This window comes from Phocoena phocoena, chromosome 10 (genome assembly GCF_963924675.1).
Source record: "Phocoena phocoena chromosome 10, mPhoPho1.1, whole genome shotgun sequence".
In the NCBI taxonomy this organism is placed as follows: Eukaryota; Metazoa; Chordata; class Mammalia; order Artiodactyla; family Phocoenidae; genus Phocoena; species Phocoena phocoena.
This window is the reverse complement of record NC_089228.1, coordinates 53,341,857-53,362,115: the sequence shown is the minus strand read 5'-3', so window position 1 is coordinate 53,362,115 and position 20,259 is coordinate 53,341,857. Positions and strand designations below refer to the sequence as shown.

The 20,259-nt window shown below is 34.2% G+C and overlaps 1 protein-coding gene across 1 annotated transcript in view; it reads left to right on the top strand.

The window, feature by feature from the left end:
* Positions 1 to 20,259, top strand: part of STT3B (STT3 oligosaccharyltransferase complex catalytic subunit B) — a 98,480-nt gene that overhangs the window by 60,293 nt on the left and 17,928 nt on the right. The window contains exons 4-7 of the mRNA XM_065885001.1: positions 7,414 to 7,479; positions 9,101 to 9,200; positions 18,568 to 18,666; positions 19,800 to 19,946. Coding sequence (XP_065741073.1) covers positions 7,414 to 7,479; positions 9,101 to 9,200; positions 18,568 to 18,666; positions 19,800 to 19,946 — 412 coding nt within the window. The remainder of the gene's footprint in view (positions 1 to 7,413; positions 7,480 to 9,100; positions 9,201 to 18,567; positions 18,667 to 19,799; positions 19,947 to 20,259) is intronic.

The following is a 20,259-nucleotide window of genomic DNA, read 5'->3' as shown; positions in this document are numbered from 1 at the left end:
CATATTGTGTACTGTTTGTTTATACCTATTTGTAATGAAAGTACAAAAATATGGCATTTATCCATATATATACCAGCTTTGATAGTGGTTACTCCTGAGTATGGGTGGGTGATATTGAGGAAGAAAGTATGAAGGGAGATTCAACTGTGTTGGTAAAAAAAAATTTTTTTTTTTAAATAAAATCATCCAAAGCAAATATATGATGTATTTGCATTTGGAAGTCTAGATGGCTATTATTCTCTACTCTTCTATATGTTTGAAACATTTTGTAATAAATTTTTTAAATAATATATTCTGTATGTTGGAAATTTAGAAACATAAACTAATGTAAAGAAGCCATCACCCAGGTGTTACTACATTTGCATTTTGTCATATTTTTAAAATTTTGTATGCTTTTATGAAATGCAAAACTGATATTGTTTATATAGTTTTTTTATTCTTTATATTCTTTTAACATAGCATGAGTCTGAATCATTGCAGGAGTGCCTTAACTGGCATGTTAATTACCTTTCAACATTTTAAAAAATTTCACTGTAAGAAATTGAGACAAAATTCATGTAACATAAATTCACTATTTCAACCATTTTAAAGCATACAGTTCAGTGGTTTTTAGTATCCATTGTGTACCTACAGAACATTTTATCACCCCCTAAAGAAGCCTTGTACCTCCCAATTACGCCTTTCCTCCATTAATTTAATTTCTGTTTGAAGACTTACCTATTCTGGACATTTCATGTAAATAAAACCCGCATTTAAAAAATGTGACCTTTTATGTATGGCTTCATTCCCTTAGCATAATTATTCATATTTTTGACATGTATCAGTACTTCCTTTTTATGGCTTAATAATCCATTGTATGGATAATACCACATTTTAAATTTTTTATTTTTTTGCGGTACGCGGGCCTCTCACTGTTGTGGCCTCTCCCGTTGGCGGAGCACAGGCTCCGGACGCGCAGGCTCAGCGGCCATGGTGCACGAGCCCAGCCGCTCCGCGGCATGTGGGACCTTCCCAGACCGGGGCACGAACCCGTGTCCCCTGCGTCGGCAGGCGGACTCCCAACCACTGCACCACCAGGGAAACCCAGTACCACATTTTTTAAATTCACCATTAGTTGATGACATTGACTATTATGAATAGTGCTGCTAATGACATTTGTGTACAAGTTTTTATGTGGACATATATTTTCATTTCTCTTCCATATATACCTAAGAGTGGAATTATTGGTTGACATGATAACTTTGTGATTAACTTTCTGGGGAACTGCCAGACTGTTTCCCACAGTGGTTTCCCCATTTTACATTTCCACTGGCAACGTACGAGGGTTTTAATTTCTCCTAATCCTCGCCAATACTTGTTTTTTTTCCTAGTTTTTTTGTTTTACTTGCCTGTTGGTATGAAGTGGTATCTCATGGTTGTTGCTTTTGTTTTTTTGTGTGTTTTTTTAATTGTGATAAAATACATGTAACATAAAATTTACCATCTTAACTATTTGTAAGTGTAGAGTCCAGTGGTGTTAAATAGATCATAATGTTGTGCAATCACCACCACCATCCATCGCCATAGTTTTTCATCTTGTAAAACTTGAAACTATATCTATTAAACAATAACCCCCCATTTTAACTTTCCCCAGCCCCTGACAACCACCATTCTACTTTCTGTCTCTGTGATTTTGACAGCTCTAAGTATTTCATGTAAGTGGAATCATACAGTTTTTGTCTTTTTGTGACTGGCTGATTTCACTTAATGTCCTCAAGGTTCATCCATGCTGTGGCATATGTCAGAATTTCCTTCCTTTATTAAGGCTGAAATAATGTTCCATTGTATTTATATACCACCTTTTGTTTACCCATTCATTTGTTGATGGACACTTTGGTTGCTTCCATGCTTTAGCTATTATGAGTATGTTGCTATGAACATAGGTATACAGATATCTCTTAAAGACCTTGCTTTTAATTCTTTGGGGTATATACCCAGAAGTGAAATTGCCAGATCATGTGGTAATTCTATTTTCAATTTTTTGAGGAACCACCATATTGTTTTCTGTAGCAACTGTACTATTTTACATTCTTACTAGCAGTACACAAGGGTTCTAATTTCTTCACATCCACATCACCACTTGTTTGTTTGTTTTGGATAGTAAGCCATCTTAACAGGTTTGAGGTGATAGCTCATTGTAGTTTTGATTTGCATTTCTGTAGTGATCAGTGAGGTTGAGCATCTTTTCATGTGGTTAATGGCCATTTGTATATCATTGGAGAAATGTTTACTCAAATCCCTTGCCCAGTTTTGAATTGGATTTTTTGGTTTTTGGTTGATGAGTTTTAGGAGTTCTCAATATACTCTCAATAGTAATCCTTTATAAGTTAAATGATTTTCAAATGTTTTCTCCCATTCTATGGATTGCTTTTTTCACTCTGTTAATATTGTCTTTGAGTCACAAAATTTTTAATTTTTCATGAAGTCCAGTTTGTCTATTTTTTCTTTTATTGCTGTGCCTTTGGTGTCATATCCAAGAGATCATTGCCAAATCTAATGGCATGAAGCTTTTGCCCTGTGTTTTCTTCTAAGAGTTTTATAGTTTTAGGTCTAACATTTAGGTGTATTTGAGTTAGTTTTTGTATATGCTGTTAGGTAAGGGTACAACTTCATTATTTTGCACATTGATATCTAGTTTCCCCAGCACTATTTGCTGAAGGGACTGTCCTTTCCCCATTGAGAGGACTTGGCACCCTTATTGAAAATCATTTGACCATATATGCAAAGGTTTATTTCTGGGTTCTTTATTTTGTTCCATTGGTCTGTGTGTATTATATGTATGTCTTTATGCCAGCACCACACTGTTTGATTACTTTAGCTTTGTAGTAAGTTTTAAAATCAAGAAGTGCTTGTCCTCTGTCTTTGTTGTTCTTTTCGGGATTCTTTTGGCTATTAGGGGTCCCTTGAGATTCCATATGAATTTTAGGGTGGGTTTTTTACTTCTGCAAAGAAAAAAAAAATCATTGGATTTTGATATGGATTGCATTGACTCTGTAGATCACTTTGGGTAGTATTGTCATCCTCCCGTCCATGAATGACCATGAGACATTTCCATTTGTTTATGTTTTCTTTAAACAATGTTTTATAGTTTTCATCATACAAGTCTTTTACTTCATTAGTTAACTTGTATTTTATTCTTTTTGATGCTATTGGAAATTTTTTTGTAATTTCCTTTTTGCATTGTTCATTGTTAGAGTATAGAAATGCAACTGATTTTTGTGTGTTGACTTTCTATCTTGCTCTTTTGCTGAGTTCATTTATTAGCTCTAACAGTTTTTTGTGTATGTGGAATCTAGTGCTTTCTCCCTATGAGATCATATCTGCGAACAGGGGTGACGTTACGTCTTCCTTTCCAATTTGGATGCCTTATATTTGTTTTTCTTGCTTAATTGCTCTGGCTAGAACTTCAAGTACTATGTTGAATAGAGGTGGTGAAAGTAGGCATCCTTGTCTTGTTCCTGATCATAGAGGAAAAACTTCAGTCTTTCACCATTGAATATGTTTGCTATGGGTTTTTCATATATGGCTTTTGTTATATATTAACATGTAATACATGTTATTAAGTATGTAATATATTTTATACTATATATTAGTGCATAGTATTTTGTATATTAATGTTATTTATACATTTTTTATACATGATGTCTCTCAGTTGGATGAAGGTATTCTTCTAATTGGACTCCTCAGGGAAGGACCATGAGTATCATATTCCTGAAGTCCTCACATGTTTAAATCTGTTTTTTATAGTGTCATTTATGAGAGTTTGGCTAGATAGAAAGATCTGGGTCATTTGTTCTTTACTTGAATTTCTTGGAATTGTTGTACTATCATCATTTTGCTTGTTATTGTCAAGAACCTAATTTTATGTGTTTCATAACAAACATGATCTTTTTATCCTGAAGTAATAATTAGTTTTTTCTCTATAGCATTGAAGTCTAATGAATTTCCTAGGATATATCCCAAAGTTGACACTTCTGGTAATGGTGACCCCTTTTAACATGTATATTGATAATTTTTATTTCTGGAAAGTTGTCTTTGATTATAGTTTCAAATATTAGTTTGTTTCACTGTTTTGTTTTTCTTGGATCTTCTTCCTGTTTCTTTGAATTCCAGTTCTATCACTCAGGGTTGTTTAAACCTCCCGAATATCTATTTCATCAACTATAAAATGGAAGTAATAATAGTACCTACCTCATATAGTTTAAATAAGTTAATGCATGTAAAGGTATAGAACATTGTAGGAACACAGAAAGTGATGAGTACATGTTTGTTATTACTTCTGTTGTTACTGTCACCAAAAACAGAGCTATTGCAGATAGAATAGTACTTAGAACAATACTTACTACCATATTGCCTCCTATAGTTGTGGGGTTTGTTTTTTTTTTTAAGTTTCCTCCTGTGCCTTTGTAATCAATCTTCTCCTTAACCCATATTACTTGCAACCACAGATCTGATTTCTGTCTGTATGTCTCTGGGAGTTTCTTTTCCAGAATGCCATGTTATAGAAGCAGATAGTATGGGGTAGCCCTTTGTGTCTGACTTACTTCATGTAGCATAATACTTCTGAGAGTCATCTATGTTGTTGCATGTTTTAGTAGTTTGTTACATTTTATTGCTGAGTAATATTCTGTTGTATGGATGTGCTATAGTTTATTTTGTTTTCCAACTTTTGGTAATTATGAATAAAGAGGCTATAAATATTTGCATACAGTTCTTCATATGGACACAAATTAGTGTTTCTCTTGAATAAATGCCTAGGTGTGGGATTGCTGTTTTGTAAAATAACTACATGTTTAATTTTATTAAAAGCTGCCAAATGGTTTTTGCAAGTGACTATCATTTTGCATTCCCTTCATCAGAGTATGAAGAGTTGCATTTATTTTGTTGGCATCACCAGCACATAGTTTGTTCAGATTTAACAGTTTTGTAGTGGTATCTCATGGTTTTAACTTACTTTTCCCCAATGACTAATATTATCTTTTCATGTACTTATTTCCCATTCCTTTTCTTCTTTGGTGAAATGTCTGTTCATATCTTTTGCCTATGTTTTGGTTGGGCTGTTTGGCTTTTTATTACTGAGTTGTAAGAGTTCTTTATATATTCTGGAAATAATCCTTTATCAGATAGATGTGTGTTTTGCAAACATTTTCTCCCAGTATGTGGCTTGTCTTTATTTTTTTAACATATCTTTCTAAGTAGAAATTTTTAGTTTTGATCAAGTCTACTTTACCATTTTCTCTTTTATGGATCTTGCTTTTGGTGTGTCATCTAAGAAATCTTAGCCTACAAAGTTACAAACATTTTCTCATGTTTTTACTTCTAGAAACTCAGTAGTTTTAGGTTTTACATTAAGATCTGTTATCTGTTTCAAGTTGATTATGGTCTGTGGTGCAAGAAAAGGGCTGAGGTTCTCTTTGGGGAGGATATTGATATCCCATCATTCGAACATCATTGTTGAAAAGACTCTCCTTTCTCCACTGAATTACTCACCTCGATAGCCTTGTCAGAATAGGTTGACTGTATACACGTCAGTCTATTTTGGGATTCTTCTGTTTTATTGAGATCTCTATATATCTATCACCATGTTGTCTTGAAATCAGGTAGCGTGAGTGATTTAACTTTGCTCCTGTTTTTCATAATTATTTTGGCTGTTTCTAGTCCTTTGCTTCATATAAATTTTAAGTTGGCTTATCAACATCTACCCCAATGAGTTGGGATTTCTACTTTTATTGGGAGTACATTAAATCTATACATAGTTTGGGGAGAATTGTTTTCTTAACAATATGAAGTCTTCTGATGCATGAACATGGTTATCTCTTCATTATTTTATTTCTCAGTTTTGGCTTTAATTTTTCTAGATTATAAATTAGTCATTTGAGATCATCTCTTCTAATATAAGCACTTACAGGTAGAAGTTTCCCTCTAAGCACTGTTTTAGCTGCACTGCACAGACTTTTTTTGAGAAATAATATTTGCATACCATAAAATTTACCCTTTTAAAGTATACAATTCAGTGGCTTTTAGTTTATGAATAAAGTTATAACACAAATTCCAGGGTTGTAATTTTCTCACTTTAAAATTTTTCAATATTTTAATATACTCCCTCCCCTATTCACATCTTAGAATAGGACCCACCTTGTTATTTGACCCTGTTCAAAGGTAAACCTTTTCAAAGTTGGCATGGTTTGGGGGAGGAGATTGGAGTGTATTTTGTCACACATGTGCACTGTAACATTGAATTCAAAGCAGTGTTTCCTAGTCTGTTAGAAGTCTTTTACAGCTCTAAGTGCTGTAAAACTACGAGTGTTTTCTCTTTTCTTCCTCTCTCCCTCCCTTCCTTGTTTGTTTGTTTGTTTGTTTGTTTGTTTTACAATTTCCCCAAAGATTGGACGTCACTTGTAGTTTGTTTTAATGTACTAACAGAAATAGAAGCCCATTTTGAAAGTAAAGAATTCCTTGAAATAAGCTCTATAGAAAGCATACTGTTAAATTTGAACATGGAGGTAACTCTTTTAATACAGAATTACCTGTAATGTTTAGTACAGAATTATCTATAATGGGACTTACATCTATCATTTCTTACTCAGTTCATCTTAAAGATGACCCTTTGCTCTTGGCATAAGTATTTAGAGCTTGTGTTTCTAGAATTTTAAATTCTGTTTCCTGAAGGTGCTAATATATTTTGATTTTTCAAATGAGCATGTAAACTCTTTGATTAGTTTTTTTAAGACAATATAGATTTGTCAACTTTTTGAACCTTCATTTATTGCACGTTGTCTTTCCAGTTCAGAGTAATTGAGAATTTTACTGACATATCATTAGGCCTTCTAGAAATTTTAAGAATATAAATTTATTGAAGATACGGTTATGGCATCTGAAAATTTCTAGGTAATGATAAGTTTTCAAAAATGGATGCTCATAATTGAGATATAGATGATCACATTCAGATGAAGAAAAACTACAGATTAAGGTGTTATGTCTAAGCAGACCTACCATATAAAAATGTAGACTTACTGAACAAATTTATTCTTTAGTTAAAAATTAAAAATCTTAATTTGTTGATATTAATCATCTTATGATAGAAACTATAACAAATCGAAAAATAGAAGTTGTTCCTTTTAAGATGATTCTTTTTCTAAAAACTATATAACTAAAAAAAAAAAAATCAAAGCTATTCCTAAAATGTCTGACTACTGTCCAGTGTTATAAATGTAATATATATTAAGTGGATCCAAGTATCTGTATAACCTCATTACTCTTTTTTAAAAATAATCTTTGCTTTTTGTAACACAAGTTTACTAAACATTTAACCTTTTTTCATTCAGCAGGAACATTTATAAACTTTATTATATCAGTTGCTTGTTTGTTTTTTAGGTAAAATCTGTAAAAACTGGGTCAGTTTTTTGGACGATGTGCTGCTGCTTGTCATATTTCTATATGGTAAGATTTCGTGTTTGAAACTACATGAGGGCAAACAAGTCTTTGGCAGCTGGATCAGTGACTCTTCATCATTCCCTTCTCAGCCAGGGCTACTTCCCCACTTCGTTTCTCCTGCAGTCTTTAAGATCTTTTGTTTAACGTATTCTCTTTCCTTACTACCACTCTCTTCCCTACTCCCACCTTCAGGGCCTGGTATGGACTTTTGCTTTAGTGGGGAGGGTTAATACTCAACCCCTCAAACGTAATACTTGCAGCAAGTGAAACAAAAACTTTTCTTTTGAATGTACAACTTTTCCTAAATAATGATCACATTCTCTAGGTTAACCTGTAAACTACGTAACATAATTTTTTTCAACAGATTACTTAAAATTGGGGTTCAGTATTACCTCTTTAATCTCCTGCCTTTCTTTCCCACACCACAGCCTATATAGTAGCCTTATGCTGAAAATTATTGATAATCTTAAGTAACTTTTTTTGTTTCTTAAACAAATGTCATGGAATTTGTGCTTCCATATTATCCATGCCCCTTTTAAAGTGGTTAAAGGTTAGGGCACATTCTGTGCAGTTGTACACAATAATAGCAAACCCATTCTTTCAAGTTTAGACTGAAATTTTGGAAATAACCAGAAGTCCTTCAGTTAGAACTGGAACTCAACCAAAGTAATGTTGTCTTTGGTGAAAAATAGCATATGACTGAAGCAGTAAACTGGTGTTCTTATATGAACTGTAAACTGAAGACCGTTTCTTATAAATTGTTCTTCTACGTTTTAGACAAGGGCAGCATTGTTAGAACATGTATGTTAACATATAGTCTCCTAAGGTGACTGTTGGTACAAATGGTTCTCTTAAGCTTTTAATTATTAGAGAACATGCAAGAACTTTGATCTTGACAGACCTTATTGCCTGTTACTGAATGTACTTAATAAATTCTATTGGTTTGGAATAAACATTATCTTTAGAACCTTTATTGATTTAGACCAGAACATAACATACTCAATTGTCTGGTAAATAGAATTATTCTAATTTTGTGCTACAGGCTAAACATTAAACTGGGATCTTGATTTGTATCCATTGGTAGGAAGAAATATATACCCAAGGTAGCACCTTTTGTCTTGAGGATCACAAAGCACATCCAGATCATCTGAGTATTCCTTTTAGTTGTTGACTAATGCTAACATCCATTGTTCTTATTCTTAGTGAAGTTTCTTGCAGTGTATTTATCATCAAAAATGGAGGGAGTAAAAGGGTTTTTTTCTTTAAAAAATTGATGATCTATATTCTAAAAGTCTATCTCCATGACAGTCTTTTTATTGCCAATTCACAAATTATATTGTTCTCAGTGTTCTTATAAGTTTAATTTAATTTGACCATTTCTCCAGTGAATATATAAAAGTGTATTGGATTTATGGTATTGTGTTGTTTTACTTATCAATAAAAATAAAGAAAAATAGGTTATTTGTAGGTTACAAATCCATTTTTAAGCATCTCAAAATTGCTAAAAATCCTAGTGTTTATATTTGCTTATTATATGTTTAGATTGTCATGACATGTCATCACAAAACTTATCTATTTTAAAAAGCAAATATATAAATTATTTAACTTAGCATTTCTTTACTCATAGGTCTCTGCTTGGGGTGGTTATGTGTTTATTATCAACCTTATTCCACTGCATGTTTTTGTGTTGTTACTAATGCAGAGATACAGCAAAAGAGTCTACATAGGTAAGTGATTTGACTTCTGATAGCTGTCCACTTCTAAGAGGTGTTTCATATACATTCTTTTCATTGAACAGACATTTCTGTTAGGTTAGTATTATTCATGAGGAGGTAAAAATAATTTTAGAGTTATTTTGCTTTTTGCATTAATAAGGAGGGTCAGGCATTTTTACTAAGTGTGTTGTTACCAACTTTCCCTTAATGAGTTTTTGTCGAAATTAGTCTAGATTTAATATTTGTCAACCTTTTTTGTTAATTTGGGGGAATGGGCATTTCTATCATTCACATATACATATTATTCAAATTCAGCTTACTGTAAGAGATTAAGGATCCTTAACAGTTTAATAAACTTTTGAAAGCTCTTTCTGTATAATATACAGCAGACTGTCTTAGTCCATTCGAGCTGCTATAACAAAATACCAGAGACTGAGTAGTTTATAAACAATAGAAATTTATTTCTCAGCTTTGGAGGCTAAAAAAATCCAAAATCAGGGCACCAGAATGTTCACATTCTTGTAAGTGCTGTTTTCCTGTTCCACGGCTGGTACCGTCTTTGTCCCCACCTGGTAGAAGGAATGAGCAAGCTCTCTGGGGCCTCTGTTAAAAGGGTACTGCTCCCTTGGAGCCCTCATTACCTCATCACCTCCCAAAGGCTACCTCCTAATACCATTTCCTTGGGCGTTAGGTTTTCAACATTGAATTCTGGGGAGAAACAAACATTCGGACCATAGTAGAGACTCAGTATTTTCTCTACACGATTTTAATTTGCTCTACAGGTTTAAAAACATATCTTTTGAATAAGATGCTTAGTAATAGATGATGTCTCAAATCTTAGAGCTCATTTTCTATGAGAGAGACAGAACTTTTATGGGTTGAATTAATCACAGAGAAGTTATGATCTGAAACCAGTGTCTTAGTAAAATAACATAATTCCATTATTATAATGTTGGAAAACAGTAACAAAAAGATATAAATCTTATTTACTTGATTAAAAAACATAGTAGTTTGGCAATTTCTCAAAAATTTAATCATAGAGTTACCATGTGACCCACAATTCCACTCCTAGGTATATACCTAAGAGAATTGAAAATACATATTTACTTTGTAACTGCTTAGGATGTGTCTATATGAACTGTGTACTATATACTTCTGTTATAGTCCTTACAATATTTTATTGTCTTATTTTCTGTAACAATTTTCCATGGATTCTTTGGGCTTAAGGTATATTAAAAGGGAGACTGTGACTCTGGGACTTCCCTGGTGACCCAGTGGTTAAGAATTCGCCTGCCGATGCAGGGGACACAGGTTCAATCCCATGTGCCACGGAGCAACTAAGCCAGTGGGCCACAACTAAAAAAAAAAAAAAAAAAAAAAAAAGAAAAGAAAAGAAAAGAAAAAACATATATTTACATGAAAACTTGTACTGTAACATTTATAGCAGCATTGATTATTCATGATAGCCAAAAAGTGAAGACAAACCAATGTCCATCAACTGATGAATGGATAAAGTGTGGTATATCCATGCAATGGGATATTATTTGGCAATGAAAAGGAATAAAGTACTGATAACATGCTACATCATGAGCCTTGAAAACATTGTGCTAAGTAAAATAAGCCAGACACAAAAGGCCATATACTGTAGGATTCTTTTTGTATGAAGTGTCCAGTGCAGGCAAATCCATAAAGACAGCAAGCAGATTAGAGACAGGAAGTTGATCTAGTGGTTGCCAGGTCTGGGTAGTAGAGGAGTGACTGCTAATGGGTATGGGGTTTCTTTTGGGGGTGAGGAAATGTTCTGGAATTAGACAGTGGTGATAGTTACACAGCTTTGTGAATATAATAAAAACCACTCAATGGTACATTTTAAAAGGATAAGGTTTTTTTTGTTAGTACAAATTATATCAATTTTTAAAAGAGTATATTAATTATATTTATAGCCATTTCAGCATACTTCATAATAATCACCACTGAAATAGTACATCTGTATGTATCACGTTACTCTTATATAAGCACAAACTGTCCTAAATTCTTCACATGTATTTAACTCGTTTAGTCTTCATAACCACACTGTGAGGATAGGTACTATTACTATCCTCATTTTACAGATGAGGAAACAACAGAAGACATAATTTGCTCAAAATCATGTAGGTAGTAATGGAGCTGAAGCCTGAACTTAGATATTTTGGCTCCATAGCCCATAATGCAAAAAAATCACTGTAACTGTGTGCCTGCCATGTAAATAAATACCTTACTGGGGAAATATATCAACCTATGATAAATCTCTTTACCCTGAAAACACTGTAAACAATCATTGGAATCCAGAAAAGAAGATGACAGATTAAACAATAACTCTTGGCCTTTTGTTTTGGAACTATACAAGGAAAAACATTTTAAGTTAAATGCTTATGGGGAAGAACTAAGAGTTTCTTTAATTTCAAAAATTGGGGTCCTGAGAATGTAATGATCAGGAGAAAAGAGTTAGGGAGAAGATTGAGGGATAGACTTTTGTGAAATGCCCCTGAATCAGGAAGAGGAAGAACTAAAGGAAGAGTTAGAAGTAGCCAGATAAATACATTGTTAAAGAGGTCAAATGGGAGTATTTTCTACATAAAAGTTTAAAGCATGAACAGTGACCAAGTCCTCTTGAGTGTCAGCACTAAGATCAAGTAGGATGAGAGTTGAGAAAAGACCTTGTATTTGATGAATAGGATTTCTCTGGTCACTTTAGAAAAGCATACAGTTAACATTGCTTTGGTTGGCTCTTGAGAATATAAGAATATTAGAAGCGCTTTTCAGAGGGAAGAAAAATAAAATGGGTTAGGGATGTTATGGATGTGTATGAAGTTAGATTAGCAAACTCTTAGATAATTTCATGGTGTTCAAATTCTCCACCCCGCCCTCCTTGTTTCTGTTTAGCTCTGGAAGTTACCAAGAACATCATCTTATACTTTCAAATTATATTTACTTGTTTTTTTTCTGCTGTACTATCCTTGATTTCATTTTAGGTATCAGTATGAAGTATATTTGCTATTTTTAAAAGTTGTGATTGTCTCTCCACTCAGGTGTTTTGAACAAGTCACTTCTTGCTGCTTTTACAAATAGAGCTTATAAAATAATAGTTTACAAGACTCATTCTCTACATAGTTTGCAATGAACAGCATCCTGGAAAAAGAAAAATTATTTTTCTCATTATGTATATCTGTTAAGTTAGTCACTGGATTTCTCTCTGCTGGTCGAGAAGAATCCGTGGAGGGTTTTTTTAATTTTTAGTTTTTGGGGGGCATGGCGGGGAATCTTGTGAGCTTTAATTTCATATAAGTTACTTAGCATTTTTCACCCTGCTTATTTACCAGCATTCACAGTAGTCAAGTAATCAAGCTGTAATAAAGTATCTTTATTAGTCAAAAGCTTCAACAGTCTTACAAGCCTTTAATCATATTTGTTAATAATAAAGCAAAATTGGTTGAATTTTAAAGTATTTCCTCACTATGTTTCTTTTGGTTAGTACTGTTTTGGTTGAGAGAGACAGGGGATGGCAAAGGATATTTTGCTAGCCCTTTCATTATCACCCAGGAGATAAAGCAACTCAGAAATGGTAAGGTGATTTAATGGTGGATCAAAGTTAACAGGAATATAATATTCACAAAACCTTTTCTAACTTTATTTAAGTAAAAGGAAGTATAGCAGTACTTTAAAAGCATGAAGTGTACTGTCAAGGTAAGTTGTTTAAGAAGGTACTTAAAGGTTAGTTTGGGGAACAGCAGGAGCTTCTTGAAAACTTGACATTCTTTTGGAACTCGAATCAGGCCTTTCAGTGCCTTTTATTTAATAGAACAATTCATTTGTACACCTTAAGTCAAGGACAGTGGTTTGTTTCTTCTCTGTATCAGTCTGGTCCCACCCCATACCCTTGGATTAAAAAAAAAATAAAGTACTTAAAAAATTTTTTTTTAAATTTTTGGTTGCGTTGGGTCTTTGTTGCTGTGCACAGGCTTTCTGTAGTTGCGTCGAGGGGGCTACTCTTCATTGCGGTGTGTGGGTTTCTCATTGCAGTGGCTTCTCTTGTTGTGGAGCATGGGCTCTAGGTGTGCTGTCTTCAGTAGTTGTGGCACACGGGCTCAGTAGTTGTGGCTGGCAGGCTCTAGAGCACAGGCTCAGTAGTTGTGGCACACGGGCTTAGTTGCTCCGCAGCATGTGGAATCTTTCCGGACCAGGGTTCGAACCCATGCCCCCTGCATTGGCAGGCGGATTCTTAGCCTCTGCGCCACCAGGGAAGTCCCCAAAAACATAAAGTACTTTAAGAGTGAAAAGATGTTTAGGTTCTGTTTCAGAAGATTACTATTTGTCCCAAACCCAAGAGATTTCCTTTGGTTAAAAATAACCAAACAGAATAACAGACCTTGTATATATCTTCCTAATGGTAATTTGGGGGGAATTCTGACACATTGGAAGTATGGTCTGCAGTAGTGAAGGCCAGTAACTGTACTTCCATAGGATGGCAGTGTGATAAACATTGTCGTGATGTAATAAATGATTTACTACATTATTGGTCTTGTGCGTTTTCTTAGAGCTTACTACTTTGATGGAAAGCTTTATTCGTCTGCTTTAAAGGGTAAGAAAAGTAGGTTAAGATGGATGGATAGAAGGTTGTGATAGATGTAGATAGTAGTTTGGTCAAATTTCATAAAGAGTCTGGAGGAAGAATTGGTAGAGAATGATTGCCATGTGTTTGTGGTGTTGAGGTCTTTTGAGAACATTAGAGAATGGTACGAGTGTTGTCAACTGCCTCTTCAATGCCCATGTCAAGAAGAGGAGCTCTCCCTCTAAATTTTTATAGAGCCAGGGGTTTTTCCACTAATGTCACATGTACTTGCTTCATTGTATTGTGGTTATTTGTGTACATCTCTGATTTTCCTAATTACATATCTAACTCTTAGATGATAGGTTTGATCTTAATAAGATTTTGTATTTTTAGAAAGTCTTGACCATGATAGACATAAACTTAATATTTGAATGAATTAATTAAAGAGATAATTTTTAAACACACTGTTTGATGCTGTGGTATAAAGACTGGAGAAAAACTTGTTTTCATTTTGCAGTGGAGATTGTGTTTATTTTTAAGAATTGAAAGTTACTTCACTGTTTCTTAATACTCAAGTATATCTAATTCTTATTTTCTTTGTTTTAAAACATGGGTTTGTAAATGGGATTTAAACTGAGGTATGGAGACGTATATCTAATTTTACAGGTTCAAGAAGAAGGGCAGTATTTAAAAAAGCAAGATGAGCTTGTGACATTTTATATTACTTGGCAGGCAGTCCTGAATTTAATAGTGTTAAAAAAACAAAATTCAACTGAGTAAATTTTAAGTATTTAATTGGCTTTATGAATGATTCATAAGTTGAGTGGCATCACATCTAGCCAAGTAGAAAGGAGCTCCAAAGAGCCTCAGAAAGGGAAAGATTTTTATAGGCAAGACAAGGAAATTCACAAACAGAAATGCCTTTCAGGCTTAGGTAACCTACCTTTTGGGGAGGGAAGGGTCTATGTGTCAGATTACCTCATCTTTCTTTGGTGAGGGGGGTTTAGAAAGAATTACCTCATTGGTGCTGACCAGAAAATTCCACATTGACCAGTTAGGATTGCATTCCTGTGGAAGGTTGTGACTGCAATTAAGGTTATGAATTAAGTTTTGATTTTAGCCCAGGTGACTCCATTTGGGGCCTGTCATTTCTTTAACAATGGAAATATTGGTGTGTTAAAGAGTGCTGTGAAGTAGAACATATATCCCCCTATGTAAACATCTCAGTATCAGTGATCCAAAAAAGATAAAAATAGGGAAGACATGAATCCAATTCTCTGAAAAGGAAATGGTTATCTTTGGATTATTGCATATAGCACATTTATCAGCTTTGTATCATTGGTGCATGTAAGTAGGTATAAATGAGGTTCATTTGGATAGAGGAATATTTATAGGTAAAATATTGTTGAGAACTTGTCTGTTTCTGTTAGTTCAGATTTATTTGACATTAACCTATATTTACAAAGTAATGTTTACAAATTAAAGTCCCACCTGGCCTTTTTTATGTTTGCCGAGATTGAATTTCTTTTTCTTGAACTCATCTCCATCTTTTTATTAACTTGAACTCTAGTGTACCTACTTCTTTTTTTTTTAAATTTAATTAATTAATTTATTTTTGGCTGCGTTGGGTCTTTGTTGCTGTGCTTTGTTGCTTTCTTTAGTTGTGGCGAGCGGGGGCTACTCTTCGTTGCAGTGTGCGGGCTTCTCATTGCGGTGGCTTCTCTTGTTACGGATCATGGGCTCTAGGCGTGTGGGCTTCAGTAGTTGTGGCTCATGGACTCTAGAGCACAGGCTCAGTAGTTGCAGCGCACATGCTTAGTTTCTCCGCGGCATGTGGGATCTTCCTGGACCAGGGCTCGAACCTGTGTCCCCTGCACTGGCAGGCGGATTCTTAACCACTGTGCCACCAGGGAAGCCCTAGTGCACCTACTTTTTTATAAAATGTTTTCTTCTTCACTAATGACAATAAATGCCTCTGTGAAGTTGCATAAAACCGCTGAAATGAGAATATTACCCAGTTTAGTCTTCTCTTTTGGATATGCCTGGAAATGAGCTTGAGCAAATCCCTGAGAATAAACTTCATTGATAGTTTCCAGGCAAGTGATTGCTGAAATTTTTACATTACCAAGCACAGTGTAGGCCCATTTGAAGAGACGGTATGATGTGTGTACCCATCATGTATATGTGTGCCGACCATGCCTTCTAGTGATTATTTCTGGAAAATGTGACTTAACGGGAAGTAAATGGGCTAGAGACTTTCACTTTTTACTGTGTTTTCTTTTTTCTAAACAATACATTACCTTTACAATTAAGAACAAACCAAACAAACAAAAAAGAACAAACCAGTAATCCATGGAAACAGATGCAGATTTGTGTTTGCCTTGCTCTGGGATAGAGAGGATGGGGTGAGTATGAGGTTTTCTTTTGGGATGATGAAAATGTTTGGGGACTAGAGAGGTTTGGTGGTAGCACAACATTGAGAATATACAAAATGCCCCTGAATCGTTTGCTTCAAAATGATTATATGTGAATTTAACCTCAATTTTTTTTAAAAGACTTTACTTTTTTGTTCAGTATGTGCCATTTGTCATATCTAATCCAAATTCTGTGACAGTGTTATATAATATTCAGTGTTCATTTGTGTTTATAAGAAAGAGAAATCCAGCCTCAGAGGTGATTGTAGTGTTTGGATGTAAGTAGACATAACTATAATTAATACACATAAATGACATAAGGTTTTCTCAGGCTTGGCCTTTCTAATTGTGCCTTTTTTTTTTTTTTTTTTGGCTGCGTTGGGTCTTCGTTGCTGCGCGCGAGCTTTCTCTAGTTGCAGTGAGCGGGGTCTACTCTTTGTTGTGGTGCGCAGGCTTCTGATTGTGGTGGCTTCTCTTGTCGTGGAGCGCGGGCTCAGTAGTTGTGGCACACGGGCTCAGTAGTTGTGGCTCGCTGGCTCTAGAGCACAGGTTCAGTAGTTGTAGCTCATGGCCTTAGTTGATCCACGGCATGTGGGATCTTCCCAGACCAGGGCTTGAACCCGTATCCCCTGCATTGGCAGGCAGATTCTTAACCACTGTGCCACCAGGGAAGCCCCTCTAATTGTGCCTTTGTGTGTTCAATATTTCTCCAGGGTTTAATTTCTCAGCTCTAGGTGTCTAAGAGACCTGTTGATCATAGAAGCTTAGCTTATTATTATTGGGGTGGAGGAGGGGAGGGATCTACAAGTCTTGTCTAAACTCCTCATTCTGTTGTGAGGAAACAAACTTTCATTTTTAAGTAGTTGTTCAAGGTCACACAATGACCTTTTTCCCATTTTTTTTTCTAATTCTGCCTCTGTGACTCTTCATCTGGGTGTCTACACAGACTGATTTGTTAAAGAAACATACTGTTATTAGATAACCCATCAACCAGATTGGTTGGCAGTTCAAATATATGTGACATAGAAATTCTTATTTCTATTTACTTAACTTTTATTGCATTTGTGTTCAGCTGTCTTATTGAGGGTAATCGTATTCCAACACTAATATGTCTGGAAAGTACATTGTTGGATGTGTTGCTTCTGCAGCGTCCTCTAGACAACTGGTTCTCTATTAGCTTGAGGTCATCAGAAACTTTATACATTGGTCCTTCCTATTACATTTACTTAAGCTTCTTATCCTTTTTCTAACACTGTAGTCATCTCTCATCAGACAGCTTGGAAGACAACTTAACATTTGAACCATTAACACATAATTTACCTTCTATAAATGGATTTCTTTTAAAAGCAAATAAGCATTCTTTCTCAGCTGAGTTGAGTGAAGAGAAGCATATGCTGTGCTGTACAGTGTGTAGCATACAGATACGCCTGCTATAACAGTTCTCTTGCAGTTTTTTTTCTAATAGAGTATTTTATTTGCCAACAACTAAATATTGACTGTACTTCATAAAGTATGAGAGTAAGCTTTATAAATGGAATAATCTTCACATTAACTTATTTTACATGAGTTTTAACTTCATTTCTAAATAATTTTTAATTACAGTGATTCCAAATACTTTCACTGTAATCAGCTTGTCTGGTAGTGATCTGTGAACACCTAAATGCAAAAATAAGTCTGTTATACAAATTGTAGCCCCTCCCCAATTTACCTATACACTTAGGTTGATATAAGCCGAGAATACTATATAGTATATTCAGTGCCAAGAGCAAATAAGTTTCCTTTATTAGATCCTAATAAATTCAGTAACTAGTCTGTTTTATGGCTTGACTTCTGTGTACTTAGTTCTTTTGTTCTTTAATCACATAAAACTTAGCAGATAGACATAAGATTTTTTTTTTTAACTGGTTAAGTACTGTACAAAAGTGTTAGGAGACTATAAATAGGGTATGAATACTTAAAAGCTTCTGAGACAATAGCAGCTATTCATAATATAAGTATTCATTTGGTCATGCATACTTTATTTATGGGTTAATGCCAATAGGAATGGTGTTTACTTATATATTACATAGCTTCTTGGGTTATGTCATTGATTATTAATGATAGATTGAAAAAAATACTTGATTCCATTTTCAGGAGAGTAAAACAGCACCAGTCTCCTTAAAATAATATTTTTTAAAATGGCAGAAAGAATTTCACAATTTATAATGTATGATTAACCATCAAATATGTATCAAATAGAATAGTCACTTCAGTATTCTATTCTTAAAATAAGTTCAGTTAAAACTTTGCTAAAAATATATGAGTTGTGTATATATTTATGTTTGAAGTACTTATTGGTAGTAGTAAATTATCCTTGTTTCCTATTTTGTCTTTATAGCATATAGCACTTTCTATATTGTGGGATTAATATTATCCATGCAGATACCCTTTGTGGGATTCCAGCCAATCAGAACAAGTGAACACATGGCAGCTGCAGGTATGAAAAATATTTATTTTCTTTCTTCTAAGGAATCTGTGAAGGTATTACTGGCCGATCTTCAGTGGAATGAAGGGTTCTTTTGGGGTTTTGTAGTTGTTTTTAATTTTCATCGTATTGGTTCTAAAACATCACCACTATAAAATATGAATATCATAGAGTTTATAGAGACTTTCTGATGTTGTACGCCTAAAAGTGCTTATCTTGCCAGCTGTGACTGTTTTGAAAAAGCAAAACATCCTTTTTTGCAACCACTAAATAACATTTGCTTTGTATAAATTAAATAGTGTATCTGTACACTGAGTTACTGTATCACTGAGTTTTCATTTTACCAAATTTAGATGGAACATTTCATTTTTATGTTCCATACATCTCACTAAAATATTTTATCCATATCTACTAACTGGAATTAATGGCTTTCATATTGATTATAAGGTCATATAATTTCTCTCCCTAAAGCAGAGCATTTTGCCATCATTAATCTCGGTCACAAATAACAAGATACAGTGGGAGATCTGTGAATAAAACTTTATCAGAGATTCTACACACAAGGTGCATGATCCATAGGAAGTCTGTGGGTAGTTATTTTGTTTGTAGCATTTTATAAATATCAGTATATTTAACTTTCTAAGGTGATGTTCCATAGCTTTTATCATCAGATTCTCAGTAAGAATCTTGAACCATCTCCATCCCCCACCCAACTATAAACAGTAACCATATATCAGGATTCTTCTCATCCAGGTCAGTTGTATCCTTCAGTAAATCTGAGAATTATTTTTTTAATGATGTTTCTTTATTTTTTAAATTTTTTTCCCTAGAAAACATGTTGCTAAAATATGGGACAAAGGGTGGAATTTAATGTGCTGAATAGGCTTCAGTTACTGAAATGAGATTTTTCTTGCCTGGTCCATGTATGGGGAGTCTGATCATTTTGAAAAAAACATGTAACAGAATTTTTGGGATGTATTAATTGGTTAACTGTCATTTGACAAAGGAAATGTCAGATCAAATGACTAGTCTCTGATATATGAATGGTACAAGGTATTCTAAGAAGGTCTTCCAAATTAACGTTTGTAAATGTCCTTAGTAAAAATGCTTTGTTGATTACTTATATGAACCTTTTCTTTAATTAGGTGTCTTTGCATTGCTGCAAGCTTATGCTTTCTTGCAGTATCTGAGAGACCGATTAACAAAACAAGAGTTCCAGACCCTGTTCTTTTTGGGTGTATCACTAGCTGCAGGTGCTGTGTTCCTTAGTGTCATCTATTTGACTTATACAGGTAGGTGTCATCACCTGTAGGATATGAATCTTGTCTCTAGGTTATTGCAAAAGGTAATTCTTTTTCAAATTTTGTACATGTTGCATTTATCCTAGTAGGTCAAATATTGTGGTTTCTTTACAAACTGTATGAAAATAATAGTCAAAGGTTCTAAAATGTGAATAGCAGTACAAATTTTGATTTTTTTTTTTTTAACAGTATCTTAATTTTGCTGCTTCAGGTTCTGATAAATCCACTTTCAAACATCCTTCTCTTGATGGATGAATAGGCCCAAAATGTATAAAATTCAAAGCTTCCAGTATTAACAGTGCAG